This window comes from Egretta garzetta, unplaced genomic scaffold (assembly GCF_000687185.1).
Source record: "Egretta garzetta isolate BGI_Z169 unplaced genomic scaffold, ASM68718v1 scaffold670, whole genome shotgun sequence".
In the NCBI taxonomy this organism is placed as follows: Eukaryota; Metazoa; Chordata; class Aves; order Pelecaniformes; family Ardeidae; genus Egretta; species Egretta garzetta.
The window spans coordinates 651,485-672,157 of NW_009258391.1; the positions used below are offsets into that span (position 1 = coordinate 651,485).

At 39.5% G+C, this 20,673-nt stretch overlaps 1 protein-coding gene across 1 annotated transcript in view; it reads right to left on the reverse strand.

Moving 5' to 3' along the window:
* Positions 1-2,180: 2,180 nt before the first annotated feature.
* LOC104129658 (immunoglobulin kappa light chain) overlaps positions 2,181-20,673 on the reverse strand; it is an 18,652-nt gene continuing 159 nt past the window's right edge. The window contains exons 2-6 of the mRNA XM_035898134.1: positions 20,360-20,673; positions 11,103-11,149; positions 5,375-5,668; positions 3,847-3,918; positions 2,181-3,114 (exon numbers count right to left, since the gene is read on the reverse strand). The exon at positions 20,360-20,673 is cut by the window's right edge and continues 10 nt beyond it. Of these exons, the coding sequence (XP_035754027.1) occupies positions 2,981-3,114; positions 3,847-3,918; positions 5,375-5,668; positions 11,103-11,149; positions 20,360-20,673 (861 nt within the window). The 3' untranslated portion in view covers positions 2,181-2,980. The remainder of the gene's footprint in view (positions 3,115-3,846; positions 3,919-5,374; positions 5,669-11,102; positions 11,150-20,359) is intronic.

Sequence of the window (20,673 nt, forward strand, 5' to 3'; positions counted from 1 at the left end):
AAAATCTCAAACTGAATAGTCCACTATTTGAATCTCTCCTAAAATTTATTAGTGTTGGTACTTAGTATCAGCATAAGTTAGCTGTTGGCAGACTGCTGTAAACCTTATGCAGATCTTTCTCGTTTACAACTACATGTAAGAGGAGTCCCTGGGTAGTTTTCTGTATCACCTGTTGTAGGTTATTTTGATAGTTGAGAAGTCAATATTCTCAAGCATGTAACCTGTTGTACAGTATATGACACAAAACTATTCTAGCAAGATGAAGAATACATTGCAAATCCCTTTCCACAAATAAATTAATTTGTGCTGATTACTCCTTTGTGCTTTGATGGCAAAAGTTGATCCTATTCTGTCTTTTTTTGTGTTAGAAGCACCAGATTGCCTGTAACCATTTATTTTTTTTAGTATTTGCATTAATTCTGCAATTCTGTAACATGAGTAGAGCAGCTGTAATGCTTACACTTGTAGAAGCTTGAAATCACTGAAAATCAGTTGTGGTAAGATACGTACTTGAGAAGACATATCTTTAAAGTGTCAACAAAGTCCTGACAACAGAAGTTTACATTTAATCAGTAACATCTAACTCTGGTGTGCACTCATGATAAATAAGACTGCAAGACCTGCAGACATCCTGCAGCAGCCATGTTTTTGTGGTAGCAATAGCCCCTGCACGTACATATCACAAGCATGCAGCGAGAGCAACACGCGTAGCGAACAGCGAGTTTCACTGTGTTATTTACGTGTAGCTTAGGCATGTGGTTTTTATCACTTTGTATTTCCATTAGAAGGAAATGGTTTAGAAGTATACTGTGGTAAGAGGCAGGACGGCTGTGGTCTAACTGTCCTCAGCTTATCACCCATTCTCATCACAGCCCACCTTCTCTGAACCAGTTGTGACTGGTTCGGTTTACAGTGTTTTTCCACTAAATAACCAAACCTTCCTGCAAACAAACACCCCAGCACCCAGAAGCCTTAAAAATCCACTTGTCCTCTTATTTGGGCTAAATAAATAAAAATTAAAAACTTAGTATGAACAGTATGTGTCTGTATAAATAAACTTCAGGGACATGTGAGCTGTGGCAGATGCAAAATCTACAACCATGTACTTGAGAAACCCCAGGAACTGTGAGGTGATAGCTATGCTCAGCATGGTTTAGAGTTCCATGTAGGCAGGGTTTTTTTGTGCAAAAAGCTTAAAAAGCTGTGTTTTCTCTCTGTTTTCATGCACTTCATGGATGGCATCTTTCAGTTTTGTGTATGAGACATGGCAAGTGGATTTGGGGGTCATTTTAGTGAAAGAGAGCTTGATTCAGTAATGCAATCGAGCATTTTTCTAGCAGGGTTAAAGGTAGGGGAGACTGGGACAGTAGTATCAGTGATGCTACTGAAATCTAAAGTAACTGCATTCCAAAAATACCTTTTGTAGCTGTTTTATTTCACTTTGATTGGAACCAAGCCTTAACAAATAATAGCATCAACTGTTTCTCAAAGAAAGAGTTGACTCAAAGAGTTTGACTAAAGACAAGATATCACATCTTTCTTTGCATGGAAGACTAACATGACACTGAAGGCCAACGTGTTGCATTGGCTTCAATATGCAGGTGGTAAAATAGCTTGGAAGATACGCTGTTAGTAAAATAGCTGTGGTTGTTAGAACTGAGCCTGACTTATGTTCTCCTTCCCTTGCAATGGCGTGAGCCCTAGAAGGCAGTCCTGTTGTAACAGCACTGCGTTTCCCCTTGGCTGGGCTTAGCTCTTGAACAGAAAAGGTGTAATGAGCTAGCTTTTATTGCTTTGTGTAAAAGTGTTCCTGTGTAATACATTGAAAAGCAGAAAACTGATAGTTTTAAGGATCTTTGATTTCCCAAGGAATTTATGCGAACAGAGAAATGAATGTGGTTTTCTAGCCATCTTGGTACATGCTGTGGAAATGCTGGAGAACAAACACAGGCCTCACAAATGCACCTGGAGGAAAGCTTTTATTGGCCTCTACATCATTACAGATACAGTGAATGTAAATGCTGCAGTCACTTATCTCCAGACTTATAACAATGTTTTCCCCCAAACTGAGCAGCTGATTTACCTCAATATATCTACTTCTGATTTTTCCACAAAAAATTTGAAAGGAATTGATTTGTGGTACTTAGAGATGAAGAGTTCAACGTCCAACATCTGAGAATTTTTCCTCTATTGCGACACTATCTAACATTTTCTCTCTCAAAGCTTCAGATTTAAGGTTTTGCTCAACTTAAGAAGGTATCTCTAAACAAGATGATGTTCGTGATCATTACAATTGTTTTCTCTCTTTAAAAATACAATGTGCCAGTTTTCAGTCTGTGTCACAGTGCTGGTGTGGGGCCTGGCGGGTTTCTTCCATTTCTGTATGTGTGCACCTTAGAATTGCTTTTATGCTTGTCTAACTACTTCATTCAAAAATATGATGTTCACTTTTTAAGATTGTGTCTAATTGACTCTTAAAGCACACATCACTTCAGAATATTTAAGTCCTGATTTGGTGGATACATGAGAGTTGCAATAAATCATTAAAAGTAAAAATGAACAAATACCCGTGAATTTACAGCACAGGCATGCTCCTAATTAAGCCTTAAGCACAATGACAAAACACATCTGTGCTTTATATGTTGAAAGCCCCATTACACCTCTAAACTTCTGCATGCATAACTACTTTTAACGTAAGTACCTTCCTCATTTTGCAGTACAGACTTCAGATTAAAATTCAAGGTATGTAACCTTACTCCTATTGCCCACCGCAGTTCAATACTCAGAAAAATTAGGAAAGCCAGGCTGATACAAAAATGCTAGCAGTAAAGCAAAACAAGCTCTATGCACTAATGCCAGAAAATTATTGGGGATTTTTTTTGGTTGCTACATCTAACACTGAGAGCAGAGGAGTCTATATGGATAAGTATATAGCAAAGCAAATTGAAGACAATTTTGTAAGCCTTTCCTAAAACAGCATTTATGCTTTCTTTCCTTGGTGCTTGGTTGGAGCCCACATTCTGTAGATGAAGAAGAGTACGATGAAATAGTACATGGAGCTCTTCAGAAGAAGGACGATGTACACTAAATATGCTGTCCTGTGCATCAAGTGATCTGTAACAAACATAAGACAGAAAACTCTTGTTTAATGTCAGTGTCGTACAGCCTGCTAAAAGACAGGTAGAACTGGGACTGTGTAGTCTGTTTACTGCTGCAATTACATTGATTCCAGTGGACAGCATATAAACACATAGAATGTCTGACTGTCCTTTGAATGGGTTTGCATGGCTAATGAGTTCTAGACCAAGTGGGTTTCTTATCACTAGGCTGCCTCTCAGTGCTGCTGGGTTGTTATTCCCTGCAAAGGCAAGAACATAATTCTAGTAATTCCAGCACTGCCTACCAGCAGCACCGTTTGCTTGAATCCTTTTGTGTTGGATTTTTTGAACATAAGTGCTCATGATTCTTCCTAAATGCCTGTTCAAGCTGAAATAAAATTTCTTTGTCCAAAGTGCTGGGCAATTGCTAGGCTGATGGAGCATCAGCTGAAGCGTTGAACTTTTAACAGGTTTTTAAAAAGTGGCATTTAATGTGGGCTAATAATCTAGTAGCCTGAACAGCATCTGTAGTATCCTAATAAAGGTGGGAGAGCCCCTTCTTATAATCCACAACAGAAGTTAATTCAGAGTAGCACTGAAGCGTTTTCAAGTTACAGACCCAGGACTTAAAAGATTTCCTGTATGCTAGTTAGAAAGATCATTTTCATGATGTTCTGAGCATATGTAGCAATATCTAACTCTTGCATGACATGCATCGCTTTCCCACATTTTAATACATTTTAATTACCTCTATTAAAAACTGTGCCATTTCCAGGAGATGTTTTGCAGTCCTCTTCCTGGATAACAGTCTTTACAGAATCTATGGGAAGAGAGTTTAAATGTCCCAATTAGGCTTTTCTTTAACAAATATGAATTGAGAAATAAGGGAAAAAAGAGGCAGTACGGCAACAGTGAAATGGGAAGTTGGTATTAAAGAATAAAAGAAGATGTTTAAGATCTGTCTGCGGAGCAAGGTGTTCACAAGTAGGATTCATCTGCAGAATTTGAAGGGGGGGAATGCTCATAGAGAAGTGACTGGGTGTTTGTTGCCATAAGTGGGAGGTTTGTGTTTGCCCTTTCAGGAATGTGTCCATTAGTCTGTTCCTTGGCAGAGACTTTTATTTGGAACTGCAGTCAATTTGACAACCTGATATTGTTACTGAAGTAGCTGGAGTCTGTTTGCTGTCACAATGTGCTGTTATTAGAAATGCAGAATAATTTACATCAGAACGGACCTCAATTAGTCTGTTACTTAATGGTTGCTCAACACTAAAGAATAATCTTGAGGAGAGTATGATCTAAGGTTCCCCTATTGGGAATTTGCTATTTTGGTGGTGGTTGTTCTCTAAAATAAACCGTTTTTATGCTCGAAGGCACAAATTCGTATTTGCTCTTGGTTATGGTGTTTGTATGCATGGATACATGGGCTTAAAGACATCCATATTACATTCCTAAATACATCTTCCATCTACATAAACGTAAATCATATTTTTGTGAGAATGTATTTTAAAGGTTGAAATGTAGTAGTTATTTATGGCCATGCAACTCACTGGAGTTGCGTTAATTTATAGTAAGTTGAACAGAGGTAGGAAATGAGAAGAGATTAGTCTAAACCAAAAGAGGCAGCTTTTCTTAAAGATAATACCACGTTTTAAACAATATGCATTATAGGTTACTTTTTCTTTAAAATTGCAAAAATCTTTAAAATCTGTCTTTCAGATTTTGCTTTTCATAATTAATCTTTCCACAATTAAACGAGATATCTTATTTTCATACATGGCCATTACCCCACTATTGCTGGGCTATGAGTAAGTAATATATTTAAACTTTGCTCTACATCCCCAGCAACCCCGGTTTTAACTCCTTAGTTTTTTATAACTGTGACTAATGTCAGGGGGTGTCAGAAGGACTTATACCTGTAAGCTGTGGGTAACAGAGAGGTAATACTGTTTCCAGAAACTTCCGTAGGCTGGAAAGTGACTGAAACAGTGCAGACCTTTTGGAGCTATGCTAGTTTATACCTGATGAGGCTAAAGAACTGCTCTTTTCCTGTTACAAAGGGACATTCACTTGGGGAGCACAGCACAGGCTGAGTTGCTTTTCCTGGGAAAACCTTGGTAGTTTCTCTGGATGTGTATTTTTGCTACTGTTATGCCAAGGAGCACAGATACTTTCAGGAACAGTAATAGAAAGCATTATTTCTATAATTTTACTGCAAAGGAAAAGTTATGTCAATAATAATACGCAGTATGAAATTTTTAACATGTACTATATACCTTTTGTTGGCAGTGAACCGGAGTTGCTTTCATGATCATATTTGCAGCTATAGTTCTTGTCTTTGTTCTCCAGTGGTACAGTTAACCAGCTGCTGATTGAGTATTTCTCCTCTTGTTTGAGCTCCCAAACGTCTCCTTTTACTACATTGTCTTTTACCTCCTTATCTTGTTCATCAGTCCATGTCACTCGAATAACTTCTGGGTAGAATTTCTCAATAAGGCAAACATACGTTATTGAATTGTTATTTTTTTCCTGCAGGATTTCAGCATTTGATGGTGCAGAATTTCCTTTGTCTGGATTGGTTGTTGGAGGAAAAAAAATTAACAAAATATAGAATTGGAAGATCAATAGTGTACAGCAAATAAATATGCAGCCACAAAATACAAATTCTGAAGACCAACAACCAAAATGTCATACTAACAAATGTTTTAGTTTTCTAATTTGTTATGAAATACTTACGATTGGAATAGAAATGTATCGTGTATGAAAGGAATTTTAGGTAATAGGATGGATGAACAGCTGTTTCCATCCTTGAAGTAAAAATAAATTTTTGGTGAGCTGGACAAACTTGGCATTCAAACACACTTTATATTAAATGTTATTTCAGTGGACCCAAATGGCAAATTTTAATTTTCAGTCAAAAACATTTACAATACTATTTAGAATAATTTGGAATAGAAATATGACTTTTAACCTTATTTTTAAATGTGTTATTTTAAAGAGAACTAAAATTAATAGAAGCTTTTATGAGTATGGTACAAAAATGAAGCTCAAAATCAGAAGACAAGACTCAATTCAAATATTCTAAAGTAATTTTTGTTTAGACAATATAGAGTCTTCCAGAGTCTGGACAATGTTTGATCTAAGCTTTGATATTGTGCCATGTGCATAGAAAAACATTATTTAAGTCTTAAATTGTTTAGTGAACACTAACATCTAGACTGCTTTGCTCATGCTTCTTGTCAAGCAGCACATCTGATAGAGGAAGACAAGAGCAGACTAGGTCTACTCTTTAGTTCTCTACTACTAGAGTGGATTAAAAACTGGCTCACAAAAGATTTCCTGAGTATTTTATTAGAAAAATAAATTCAAGTCAGGTTATTTAAAACCTTAGAAAGCTACTCAAAAAATGTTTAAAAAATTATTTTTAAGAAATGTTAAGAAACTGAAATATTGTTGAAGATACTAATAATCTCCCTTGAAACTGAGTTAGAAAACTTCAGGCGACTATGTGAGAGCCTATATCCCACAGCGTTCCAAGCAATACTGCTGTCAGAAAGTGTATTTGTCTGAACAGGTCTTTGACAATTATTAAATAATAGTAATAATTCCTGAAAGAGCTTTGTTAATTTATTTGATAAGAGGAATTCAATATTGCTTTATAATGTTTATGCAAAAACAACTACATGAAAATTTTGTCTACAGAATGTTAAAGATAGACCACCTACCTTTCAAATCTGTGCAGTTTTATGTCCCCAGCATAAGTCCCCACTGCTAATTAATGGACATCTGCTATATCTAATTAATTCATTTTCTAAAAGCTGACATTAATTTTGTGATTTTGGGGGGGAGGGGGGGGAGGCAACAAAAATTTATTGTTGCCATTTTGTTGAAGACATTCTATGCATTTGCCAGGTGAAGATCTTGATAAAGACAGGAAAATGGAATCACAAAATGCTCTGGACCCCAAAAGTTGGCAATGCTGTTCCTTTAATAGTAGATTTGTTTAAATGTTTGAATTAACACATCTGAAAAGGAAAAACCCGAACTAAACTAAAGCAGAAGAACATGCTGTATCTAGATAACATTCCCATATCCAAATAGCATATCTATCCATACCAGGCTTTTCATAGGTGATGTGCTTTGTGAGATGTGCCCGGTATGAGCATACGTGAATATATTTGAAATGAAAAGTGAGCAGTTTCCAGAAGCTAGCAGGAGGTCATCTCCATTTCATTTGCCTCTCTGGACTAAACCTTATGTTAGTAGAAGTCCAAATCATCCAGATTTTGTCCACACAGAGTAGACCTTTTGATACTATGAAAGTGGATAGTAAATGTAAGGGTCTCTTTTAGTTAAATGTGAACTGCTGCAGTGTGTGCATAGGCAGTGCTCATGGGCAATCGTTTCTGTCTATGCTTAACTGCAGGTGAAGCCTAGATACAGTTTTCCAAATTGACTTTTGTTACATAGAAGGTACAGCTTAAGACTATTTCTTTTTAAGGTAGCAGAGAGATTTTATGTGTTCGTCTCCTTACACCGCTCTTTCTCTTTAGATTCCTGTGTAAACCTCCATCACTGAACTTGAGCAGCTAGAGGCACGGGGTTTAAAGTGTGGTCTGGCTGAGTGGTGCAGTTTTCATGCATTGTGAGAAAACATTAATATGAACATGTATTTTTGTTAAAAAGCTTCCACCTTTCTTTAAATGATCTGGCTATTCTAGAGCAATCTTTTGCATTGCATCCCCCCTAAAACAACTTAGTGATTCTTTGAAGTATTTTATAATCAGTCTTTAAAACCAAAGATGACCAAAGCATAAGGCTGTCTACCTTCAAAAAGATCACCCTTATATTATGAATTTCCTTAATTTTGGTGATTTGTCATTGAAATGAAGATGTGGACTGAGTTCTGCTGTACCAGAAATGAAACTGCTAACAATTTTGTGGTTCTCTAACATTAATTTAGGGGTTAATCTTATCTTCTTCATGTATCAGTCCTCCTAGGGATGCAAGATTAACTGATTTCTAAAATGATATATCTGTTCCAGAGAGATATATGTTCAGAAGACCATGATATAGCTCCTGTCCCAGTGACATTGCACTCTGCAAAGCCCCATGACTATTTTAGATGTTTCTTTTAGATTTTCAAAGCTTAGTAAGTTACCCTGACTAATTTCAGTAGGCTAAAATTTAATTGTCTAGTTTGATGTTATTCTCTTGGATTATCAAATCTAAATAGAGAGGCAGAGAGAAATGTTTCCAGCTGGAAGTTCACCCTGCCCATTTTAGAGATGTCTATTAAGATGGAATAGTTTTCACCTCTGGAATTGCCAGTGTCTTTCCACTTCCTATAAAAAGACCCGAGGTGATTAGCTTAAATGAAAGACCTAAATCATATCACAAGACTGAGGAAACATACTGCTTGAATAACTGCAACTGTGTGCATGCACGGGAGAGTCTCATGTACACACATGGTAAATGGATGGCAGTGGAGGACTGAACAAATTAAGTTTTGCATATATACATGTAGGATGAGGGGGAATGGTTTGAAGTTGCGCCAGGGCAGGTTTAGGCTAGACATTAGGAAAAACTTCTTCACTGGAAGGGTTGTCAGGCTCTGGAATGGGCTGCCCAGGGAGGTGGTCGAGTCCTCATCCCTGGATGAGGACTATTTAAAAGATGGGTAGACGAGGTGCTTAGGGACATGGTTTAGTGGTGGGATGGCAGGGTTAGGTTAAAGGTTGGATTTGATGATCTTAAAGGTCTTTTCCAACCAAAGGAAAAAAAAAAAAAATTCTCCATAAACTGTAGGTATGTTTATGGAAAAAAAGATGAAAACTTACAGAATTGGCTGTGGATTTTGATGTATTTTCAGGCTGCTCTGTAAAGTCGTCAAAGTTAACAAGACAATTTACACTGGCTTTTCTGGGCAAAATGATCTGGTCCTTTCTGAAAAATTTTGAAGTCATGAACTTCTACTCTGCTGCCTTTTTTGTTTTAGTTAAACTTTCAAAAATTTTGCTGTTTACTTTGTTAAACAGATTTCTAAGGCAGGTTGTAAGAGGTACATAGGTCTTACTTTCTAAAATAATATATAACCATGTGCAGATATTTCTTAAGCTAAAATCTGTCTTTTCTCTCTTGTAATAAGTCAGTGAGCCTGCAAAACATTGTGCAAATAAAATTCTGGGGTTAGGCTTGTAATCAATGAGCTATTAACAAATCCTTGTTCAAAATATATGTTTATATAGATTAACTGTCAAAAGTTTTCTTAATGAAACTCCTCTATAGTTTCTTTTTAAGTATCTATATAAATAACATTTATAAAAAAGGTATATGTATTCTTAAGCTGAAATTTTAATTCTCATTACTTGGATGATCCCACAAACTGGAGTAATTTTGTCTGATACAAAAAGCTCCTCGGTTCCCCTTCAAGCCAGTGGGAGATGAGAGCACTCAGCACACTCAGCTCATAAACAGCATTCTTGCCCTGCATGCCAGTGACTTCAGGTATTATCACTGATAATAACACAGTATAATCCTGACCTATTGAGAGCCTCCCCAGATACCTTAAAGAGCTGTCAACCTTCACTCCAAAGCTTTCGCATTACAAAACTTAAAAAAATAAGTCTTTTAAGACACTTACTGGAGATGATGAGTTTTGTGCCAGAACCAAATATCTTATCAACTCCCACTGGTACATTCCCTTACAGAAACTGCTTGGGACACTTTGGCCAGACAAGGGCCAGGTTTAACAGCCAGCATGTGAACAATAAGAGTCTATTCATTTGGCTACATGAATGTAGAAAATTTGAATTCAGTCTTGGCTAATGCTGCTAGTCCCAAAGAGCCTTTAGCGACGCATACTTTAAATTCAGCTTCAAGCTAGTCTTCACCACCACTTGTTTAAAAAAATATCAAACCAAACCAAAACTGTTATCCAAGGCATTGATTGAGATACCATATTTCCTCTAGATTTTTTTCTACAAAAAATGTTTTTTTTTCCAGGATGGTGAGGTTTTTTGACTGCACAATTTAAAAATACACGCATGCTAGACCACTGTTGAACTGAATTAATGAACAGCCATGACTCCTCTCAAGCCTAGTGGAGGGGCATTTACTCATTTTGGGCCTAATCCTCTGAGGTTACTGTAATCTGCTTAAATGGATGTGGGATGGGGTCAGTTTACCCTCAAATCCTGCTGTACTTGTCTATGCAGTACTATTGCAAGTAGTCCGTACCAAAAGGAAACATCACACCTGCATCTAAGTGTGCTGCAGAGGAGCATCAACTTCCATCATTTCTGTGCACATCTGTCCCCAGAGCCTTCTGGCTTCAACCCCAGGGAAAACCATGTGAGCCTCACGCCAAATCCTGCTGACACTGAAACCAATGGCAACATTTCCAAAGGTTTAGGATTTCCCCCCACATTTTAATCTTCTGATTATTTGTTGTCTGCCTGCAGCTAACTGGTGCTGCGGTGCATCCAAGAGAGCTCAGTTTCTCCCGGGTGGAATAAATCAGCTTTGTTAGGACAAATCCATGGGGAAAGACCTTCCCCTTGACCAGAGAGATGCAGAGCTTCAGCCGGGGCTTAGGGGATCTGTTGGCACTCACAGCGTTTTCCTGTATAGCAGCTCTATTCCCCCTGCTCTGAGGCCAAGGGGTGATCTACAGCTGCGTTTCTGAGTTACCCTGACCCTGCTGCCCTGGGCAGTAAGCTTTGCACAAGGGAATGATCTGATGTAGCCCTGAGTATCCAAAAGAAGTTATATTTCAGCAATCTATGGCTTATGTGAAGTCCTATAGTTTACCCTGACCTCTCTTACACAAGCATTTGGGTGCGAAAGAAATGAATTCTGCTACTGCAAAGTCCACATCACTGTTCTGTATTATACTTTTAAATCTGTATTTTAATCTGTATTATAATTTTAAGGTAGCATATCACATTCCCTCTCCTCTATATTTTGGGTAAGGCATATTTTATTAGATGCTAAAAAACTTACCAGAAACAATAAGCTTAGTGCCAGTTCCGAAGACTTTGTAGTAATCACTGTATACAAATGCTTTGCAAAAACCCACCTAATCTCAATGTTTTTAAAACCTCACTTTGTGTCCCAGTCTAGCCTCATTTTCTTAGTAGAAATGCATCTGTTTCTTCTGACACTTTGATTTCTATAATTAAAACTTCCATTACAAAACCGTGTATGGATGAACTTATGTTTGATCATACAACAGATTTCACTTATGTTAATCTTTCTGGTTTAAATAAATAAGCTTGCATGTATACAAAAACTGAGGATTTGGAATACTGACAAAATGGAGGATGGAGCCCTAATTTAACAGTGGATGTTCAAAATCACAGAAATATTTAATCAGGTCCTGTGCACCGGAGGTTTGTAGTTTTCTAGACTGAGAGTCCTTCAGCATCCCCTGAGGTTTCAATTGAAAATGTGAGGAACTGTAAAGGTTATCACCTTGACAATGTGGGAAATAATGCATTTTTATATATGTGTGTGTACATCTGTGTATGAATATACATCCTACACAAGAACCTAGCGCTGCATGCTATCACCAATTCAAGCTGATGTTTCTGGGCCATGGCTTTATGGTAACAGAGACCATTATGAACAGGAGAATGTTCACACTGAAACCTGTTTGTGAAGATCGCCTTAAAAGAATTGGATATTGAATTAATCTTCATGCCCATGAAATCCTTGACATTTTTAAGCTGTTAGCAAATGTTCTTATTAATATTAATCATTGTAAGAGGCTTTCACTCTGCAGATTTCTTTTGAGTGGCCACATCTTCCCTTATTTATGTCTTGCAGCTCCATCCCTCTGCCCTTGCTCTCTTTTGAACTTCCAGTCTACTGGGTTTTGATTCAGGGCTTCATGTTTTTCCCTGTTGAAAAAAAATACTAATGCAAACTAACACATACATTAATCTTCACCATTTTTATGTAAAAGGGCAGAAAGTCAGCTTAGTCCAACTTCAGGTAATGTATAAATAAATTTAAGTATAATCTATCTTTAGGCAATGTATATTTTATAATACATAATTACAAAAAAAAATGTAGCTTTTTGAACTCTGAATTTCAGTGCATTTGATGAAAACAAGGTAGATACTTCAGTAATATCTAGGAGATAACATTCAAAGAAATCAAATATCACTGCTATGAAATTATTTCCTAGAAATGTTAGTAGATTGTTCTTTTTATCACTCAAAATAAGTTAGCAATATGCTTGTGAGTTGCCAGGGACACCCAGCTGCAGCTGTAGCAGAAGAGACAGCAGAGGGAAACCAGCCCCATGCTGGCTGAGCAAGCAACTCTGGTTCTATGCTGAAGGAAAGAAAACCTGGATTTGGAGAGGCTGGTTCAGTCTTCGGTTCAGTCTCGCTTTCCCGCTGCAACCTTTGTGAGTGCCTAAATTCCCTGGAAAGATGCTTACAGAAGAATCCTGTATTGCCAGTTTATATTGGATTAATATTCCTGTTCTGCTGTAAGCTTCTAAACCCACATCTATTCCACCAAATGCAAATACCAAATCAGTCTCTCAAATCCCAGCCCTTCTGTTACCTGCATTATTGTAAGTCTCAAGCAACTTTCTTTTGGTCAGAACTAATTAAAAGAGACCAACAAGAACAAAATCAAGTTCATTCCAAGTTGATGGGAGTTTGGCTCTTTATATATTTGAGTCTCTCAGTATAGATCTGGGAGAAGATTCTGCTCAGGCTCAAACCCTGATGATTCAGTTGAAGGCCACTGATCCTAAGTCCTGGTTTTCTCCATTTCTTTCCATTAGGAATAACTTCCTGAGCTAATGTTGGGTAGTCACTTCTGAAAAGACAAGCTGTGATGAAATGCCTGACCTTAAACATGAGGTAACTACAGCCCTTTCACTCTGTTAATCGGTCAGAAGCCTTGGCCACATAAAGACAAAACCCTACAGAATTAGAGTGGTGCTTGAAAATAATTTCTTTCAAATTGTAGATACTAAAAGCATGGCAACTACCTGATGAACAAGGTAAGGATTTTCACTAAAAACAACATGCTTATCCTGACATGGATATTTCTATTGAATTATAGTTATGATTTACTTAGTCTTTCCGACACAAATCATTAAAACCAATCTTTGCTTGATATGCTAATATAAGTTTATGTGTTTAATCAGGCTTAAAATATATGGTAGCAATAGTTCCTCTGCCTTGTGTTTGTAAAGTTCTTTACTCCAGGATTATGGCATTTAAAGCACATTTAATGGAAAAAAGAAGATTTTTGTCCTCTACTTCCCATTAAAACAAATGTCTCTGCAGGAAAGGTAAAAAAAAAATGGATCACTTCTTCATATGCATGTTATTAAGTAACAAGAAGAGCATTTGGAGGTACTAATTTATTTCTACTGTCAAAGTGCTGCGTACATGTCAAAAATAATTTCAGACAAGTTACTTCAATTTTACTAACCCAAGTAAAAAAGGATTTTGGCAATGGCCATTGCATATTGCTCTTTGTATCTGTATTGGGAATAAGTTTTCTTTTTTTATGCTTAATTCACAGCTGCTTGATTCCCTGCTTATTGCTTCAGTACAGCTGTAGGAAAGAATGAGGGCTCTGGAAACCACTACAGGCCATTTTTCCACCACATTTTGAAGGAGCAGTAGGATCAAAAGTGGCTCAGAATAGCTCCTTCTCAGAAATGTTTGTAATCCTAAACCACTGCATTACAAATACAACAAGGCTGACTGTAGGAATGACAAGCTGGGGAGGGGAATCCTGTGCAAGGATGGTGCCGACTGAGGCTCTAAGCAGGCTGTGTGACCTCTGGGACACTGTAACACTTGTCTATATGACCACCCCAACCTCCTATAGCTTATTGTATGGAAAGTAGCATGTAACTTACCTGACACGATGAGCTTTGTACCAGAGCCAAACACCTTGTAATAACCAACCACAGTGAATGAAGTCTTTGCAATAACAGTGCAGCTCTGTTATCTTTATGTGGGTAAATAGAATTCTTTAAAGAATCAATTTTTAGACCCTTGAAAAGTAAAAAAGGGGCAGTTGCCTAAATGAAACTAAAAAAAGAAAAAAAAGGTGTGGAGGTTTTGGGGGGCATGTATGCTGTTAAATGGACAGGATTCATCTCAACTAATTTTAGGCCTTCTGAAAGTTTAGATGGATGGTGCAGATTGAGCATCTTGGCTCTGTCTCTGCTTTCTGGAGAGAGGCAGCACCAGCAGAGGATGTCTTTGATCACATATTGGTGAAGTAATTTGCTCCTTATATACCCCCATAAAATCAGACCTAAAATTAGTGAACATTATGCTGGGATCTGAACAGCGCAAGATGCCCCCAAAATATTTTTGTTATCAGTAGCATGAAGCATGGATTGGAACTGAACCTCCCACTAACCAGATGCATCATTTTTGGATGGTCAAAAATAGGTAAACTGTTTTTATCTCAGGTGCTTAGCTGAGCCGACTCACAGGCAAGTATCAAAGCACCTGAAGTTTACTTGGAGCAAAATAATTTTGATAAGCATGTAAAAAAATTTTGAGTTTGGAATTCTTTGTTAATAGTAATAACAGATAATAAGCAGTTTCTGCAAAAGCTGGGAAGAGAGAGCTGCCTTTCAACTATGCGTATCTTCAGACAGTTCTGGGCATATTGCAGGTAACTCTTTGCATTTGGTATAGTTAGACGTAGTCCTAAAGGAAAATATTTTGCTTTTCAAAGAATTTGAGTAACCCAAAGGTTTGACGCTTCTTTCAGAATGAATTAGAAACATGACAAAGGTCAAATATGCGTATTTAAAGACAAAAACATCTTTCAGTTCTCTGAATGCTATCTTTGCCATATTTAAGTTAACCTTTAAGCAGAAAATAATAATGGGGTTAGTTAGACATCTGTGCTGTAATAGCTGTTGTGTTTCCCCCATTTCATACATAAATACAAAACAATTACATTTTGTTCTACATATGGAAATGCTGTATAAGGGGAAAATCCTGTAAAGCATTCAGTAGGGTTAAAACTAGCGGGAGCTAAAATAGCAGAGCACTTCAAGCAGCCAGTATCTAACTGTACTGAAAAGCGCTTCAGAAGAAGTTAAGTTTTACATTTTGTACTTACTTGAAACAATAAGCTTAGTTCCACTTCCAAATATTTTGACATCAGCATCCCACAGTCTGATAATGCTTAGCAATATCTCCCACACTACAATTCTCTTGCATAGGCTACAGAAAAAATCTCTCTGCTTTAGAGGTTGGTGATAAATCTGGCCCAGTACAATAGCTGAATTTTCAACATTGACTAGAGTGACAGTTTTAGAAATACTTCATTTTTTGCCTCTGGTCTGCTAGGTTTTCTCTGAAATAACCTCTTTTGGCTGTTTTAAGAAGAAATGCAGTTATATTATGATTCCCAAAGGAAATTAAGAAAGTTTACTACTTTTTTTTTTTATTTAAATATACAGATAAACATTTTTTTTTCCTAAGTGTCCTATCTTGTGAATTACTTATTGTGTGAAAGTACCTTAACTAAAGTTTCATCAAACCCATATTTTGAAGCCCATATTTTAAATGCAAAGTCCGTATTCTAAACAAAACTTACTGATGCCCATAATTAAGTTCATGCCTTTGGTAAGTGCTTATGCTGTTGCCTTTTTGGCAAAAGCAGTTGTCTCTACCCAGGCACAGTTTAATTGCAAACTGCAGCAGAGAACATTTTTGGTCAGAGGTATAGATCACATTTTAAATTTGTTTGTAACTCTCCTCTGCTTTTTGCAATTTGACTTAATTATAGTCACCTTGATAACATCATGTATTTTCTGAACAACATACTGTAGGCATTGCTATATGCTTTATACTGAAAGCAGCATTCATCCTATTGATTGCATAGCTTCACCACAATTAAGAATAGTAGAAATGCAAAAGTAAACCAGTTACTTTCAGTAGGGCCAGTAACTAGACATTTATTACATTCCAGGCAATTTTTCTTCCCAGTCAACTTAGACTGAACCACGTCTATCAGTAAGAAGCTTTTTGCATTTCTCACTTGCTGTTCTGAGGGTAAACTTTCAAGCAGGTCACTTTTATTTCCCAGAACAGGAATGAATCCATCCCAATATTTAAATTTTTACCTGTCCTCATCTTTCCACTGCCCTGTCCTTAATAAGTATTCAGTAATTGTTCTAGAGGTGATCTCTCTGTTCACGAGGTCAATATATTTATTGCCCATCAACCCACCCAACTGGGGCACCACACACAATTCACAGACAAAACATGATTTATCAGGCAGAAATTAATTTTCCTACAGTCTTTCATGCTTCATTGTCTGAGAACCTGAATGATTCTGTGAAAATCAGATAAATAATGATTGTACTTACTAGAGACAATTAGCTTGGTTCCCGTGCCAAAATATTTGATCCAGCTGGTCCACACTGTGTTTTGACTTTGCAATAAGGTAGCATGCTCTTTTGCTATGCCATTGCTGAAGAAAATTCCATTTATTTCTCAATCGGCTCTGGGAGACTGAGTGAAGGGCTGGCCCTTGGCTACTGGGAAGATGTCAGGAATTTCAGGCTTGCACCTGGTTGTCCAGATGATATCTAATGCCCTTTGGAGCAAATCTCTTTCCTAAAGTGTTGCAAGTTTGTTAGATAACCCCTCTGATTAACGCCTAAGAAACAGAGGGAGGGGAGGGAGAGCCAGCACCAGAAGCATTGCGAAAGTGTCCATGTGCTGCAGGTTGCACTTTCTGCCCTTGGTACGTGGTTATGGTCTGCCCATCTCCTGGAATCACTTGAGGCTCTGCAACAGCAGCTTTTCATATACTAGTTGGTCGGAGAAGGAGCCTTTTCCTTTGTGCCCAGGTTTCTTGCAAACCAGCCCAAGATAACATCAGAGGAGGCACCGCTACTGTTGATCAAAGAGCTTGCCTGTTTAGTTTGCCATTTGAAAGAAAGCGAGCTTGAGTGCTTCTGGGATCCCGTGTGGCATCCCAACTGCAAAGCAACATTAAGAAGTTACAGCTTGTGGCTAGAGGGAGGAACTAGAGTGAGGGTGAAGGTCTTTCAGTTGCAGGAGGTATAACAACAGCAATTATCTATTCTGTCCTCTAGAATCAGAGTGTTTTGGGTTGGAAGGGACCTTTAGAGATCATCTAGTCCAACACCCCTTGCAGTGAGCTGCAACACCTTTAACTAGATCAGGTTGCTCAGGGCCCCATCCAAATTGGCCTTGAACGTTTCCAAGGATGGGGCCTCTACTACCTCCCTAGGCAACCTATTCCAGTGTTTCACTAACCTCATTGTAAAGAATTTCTTCCTTATGTCTAGTCTAAACCTATCCTGTTTTAGTTTAAAACCATTACCACTTGTCCTGTCACAGATTGTCCCTATCTTTCCTATAGGCTCTCTTTAAGTACTGAAAGGCAGCAATCAGGTCTCCTTGCAGCCTTCTCTTCTCCAGGCTGAATAACCCCAACTCTCTCAGCCTGTCCTCATAGGAGAGGTGCTCCAGCCCTCAGATCATTTTAGTAGCCCTCCTCGACCTGCTCCAACAGTTCCATGTCCTTCTTGTGCTGAGGGCTCCAGAGCTGGATGCAGTGCTCCAGGTGGGGTCCCACCAGAGCAGAATAGAGGGGCAGAATCACCTCCCTCAATCCTTGTGCTGGACACGCTTCTTTTGACGCAGCCCAGAGTACGGTTGGCCTTCTGGGCTGCCAGCGCACATTGCTGGCTCATGTCCAGCTTTTCGTCCATCAGTATCCCCAAGTCCCTCTCGGCAGGACTGCTCTTAATCCTTTCACCCCCCAGCCTGTATTGATACCGGAGGTTGCCCTGACCCATTTGCAGGACCTTGCACTTTGCCTTGTTGAATGTCATGAGGTTCACACAGGCCCACCTCTCCAGCTTGTCCAGGTCTCTTTGGATGACATCCCATCCTTGTGGCATGTCAACTGCACCACTCAGCTTGATGTAATCTGCAAACCTGCTGAAGCTTCTCACTTGCAAACTATTCTGCAGGCTCCTGGGCAGGAACATTGTGATCACAGCCACAAGACAATGGCAGAAGTGATGTAGACAGAGACTGGTGCCGATGGGTGCTTTTCCTGCCATGTCCTTAGACACGCAGCGAAGGAGGCCCCCACCATCCGAATTGCTCCAACACGATGTGCTGACCTATTTCCAGGAGCAACAATATGGAAGTGTGCCCCTTTCCATTAAATAAATCCTTACAAACAGATGACTGACACACTTGAGCGCAAAGGAGAAGAAGCTCGAATGGAGAGGACGGGTTACTGGATGATGGGTTACTGGATGGGGTCCTGGACCTTCACGGTTCCCTTTGCACTATGCCCTTGCTCAGTTGACATCTCTAGCTCTTGGCAGCTGATGCTGCCAAGGAGTCGGTCAGCACTGAGCATGTCCTGCTTCTCCAGGGCCTGCGTGGGAGGCCAGGCTGCTCATCCACACCGGGGGTGGTGAGCTGAGGTCTTTCAAGTTGTTTGTGGTTGAGATGCTGAGGGAGTATTTGTCCCAATGATCTCCGAGTTCTTACCACGGTGACTGGGCCAGTAGGCGCAATAGTAGGTAGCAGCGTCGTCTGGAATTACATTGTTTATTGTAAGAACATAGCGTTTCTGGCCCGAAACTTTTTCAACCATGTACCTGTTCACTTGGAAGCCCTCATCTACTATTTTTGTCCATGATAAGTAGAGCATCCTCTCTGGAGCTTAACCTTCTTTCTGTTCATACCAGTGTATGATGGTACCATCAAATATCCAGATAAGTTTTTAAAGTGACATTCCTGGCACACACTTCCTTTAGACTTGGCAACAGACAGAAGGCTCTGCATGGGAATTTCTTGTCCTTTGTCCTTAAAACAGTAGATGTGTGTTGGAAGACCAGAGTGCTATTGACAACCCAGATTTTGAAGAGGACAGTTGTGCACGGTTAACTGCTCTTTTGGGGTAGCAGAAAAAGGTTTGGCCTTTCTGCAGCTCTTATCAGATGGAGCGAGACCGGGGGAGTGGCAAAGTTAAAACCCCGTGGTTCAGATGCTGAGATAAGTTTTTTTGCCTTGATGATCTTTGAATTTCTATCACAGTGAGGATCCCAGTAAGCGCAGTAGTAGGTGGCAGTGTCGTCTGGTATGATATCTTTTATTGTAAGAACACACCGTTTCTGGCCAGAATCTTTTTCAACCATGTACCTCTCTGCTTGAAAGCCACTTTCAACCGACGGTTTCCCTGCTGAAAAGTACAGGAACCTCTCTGGAGCTTTACCCTCTTTCTGTTGATACCAGTGTATGATGGTGTCATCAAAACTTGATATTTGAATTTCACAGGTCATCCGTACGCTGTTTCTGGGCTTAGTGATAGATATGGGTGTCTGCACGGGAATGTCTTGTGCAAATCCATCTAGGAAAACAGGAGAGGAGAAATGATGTCATTAGGTGGAATTCAGGGCTTTGGGAAGATGCCTGTTAGCATAGCCACGGGTGCCTGTGAGGAAAGGTAAGAAAGTAAGGATGGAAGGACTTACAAGAGCAAGCAGCAGTGGCCACAAGTGCGGGCCTTCTCCTTATCCCAGGTAACCAGGTCAGCTGTGTCCTTGTGGAGAGGGCCCACATTTTCCCCAGTCTTCCTTTTGCCACCGACGTACCTGCAGATTCTTTTCTTGTTGCCCTTGACGTTCCCAGCCGCCAGATGTAATTCCCTCAGGGTTTTAGCTTTCCTAATGTGATCCCTGTCTGCTCGCACAATTTCTCTGCATAACTCCCAGGCTAGCAGTCCTTGCTTCCACCCTCTGTAGGCTGCCTTTTTGTGTTTGAGTTTATCCAGGAGCTCCTTGTTCATCCATGCAGGCCTCCTGGCATTTTTGCCTGTCTTGCTCTTTGTTGGGACGCATGGCTCCCGATCTTGGAGGAGGTGATCCTTGAAGCAGTTTTCTTGGCCCCTCTTCCCTCCAGATGTACTGATCATTAACATCAGTTATTTATTTTACAATACGTATTCAAAACTTGGCAGAAGTCCATCAGGAATGAGGTTTGGGGCCTGTGGAACTGTGGAAAACCACCACTAGGGAGGTGTTTGTGCTAGTTTTGGAAGGTCCAAATGCATGAGCCGAATATCTGGTTTTCTTCTGCTGTTAGAGAATATCATGAGAGGGGGGGTGGAATAAGGAAGTGTGTGCATTTGGCAGAGTTCAGACCTTGCGGTTCAGAGCTCAAATGCCTTTTTGTGCAGCTTATCTTTGCCCATCTAACTCTGTGATGCCTTGATAATCCCAGTATGCACAGTAGTAAGTGCCCGAATCCCTCGGGGTTAAATAATTTATTGTGAGACTGTAGATGGGCTCACTGCTATGTTTCCGAACTTGAAATCTCCATGCATCGCTGCTGTCGTCAAAAACAGGTGACTGTCCCGACACGTACAGTGTCCTCTTTGGCGCCTGTCCGGGAAGCTGCTTGTACCAGTGCACGTAGCCTTCGGCGTGCATTCGGCACGTCATGCTGGCAGAGCTGCCCTTCACCTGCCTCCGCTGCTCCGGGGTTTGCCCCGGCACTGCCTG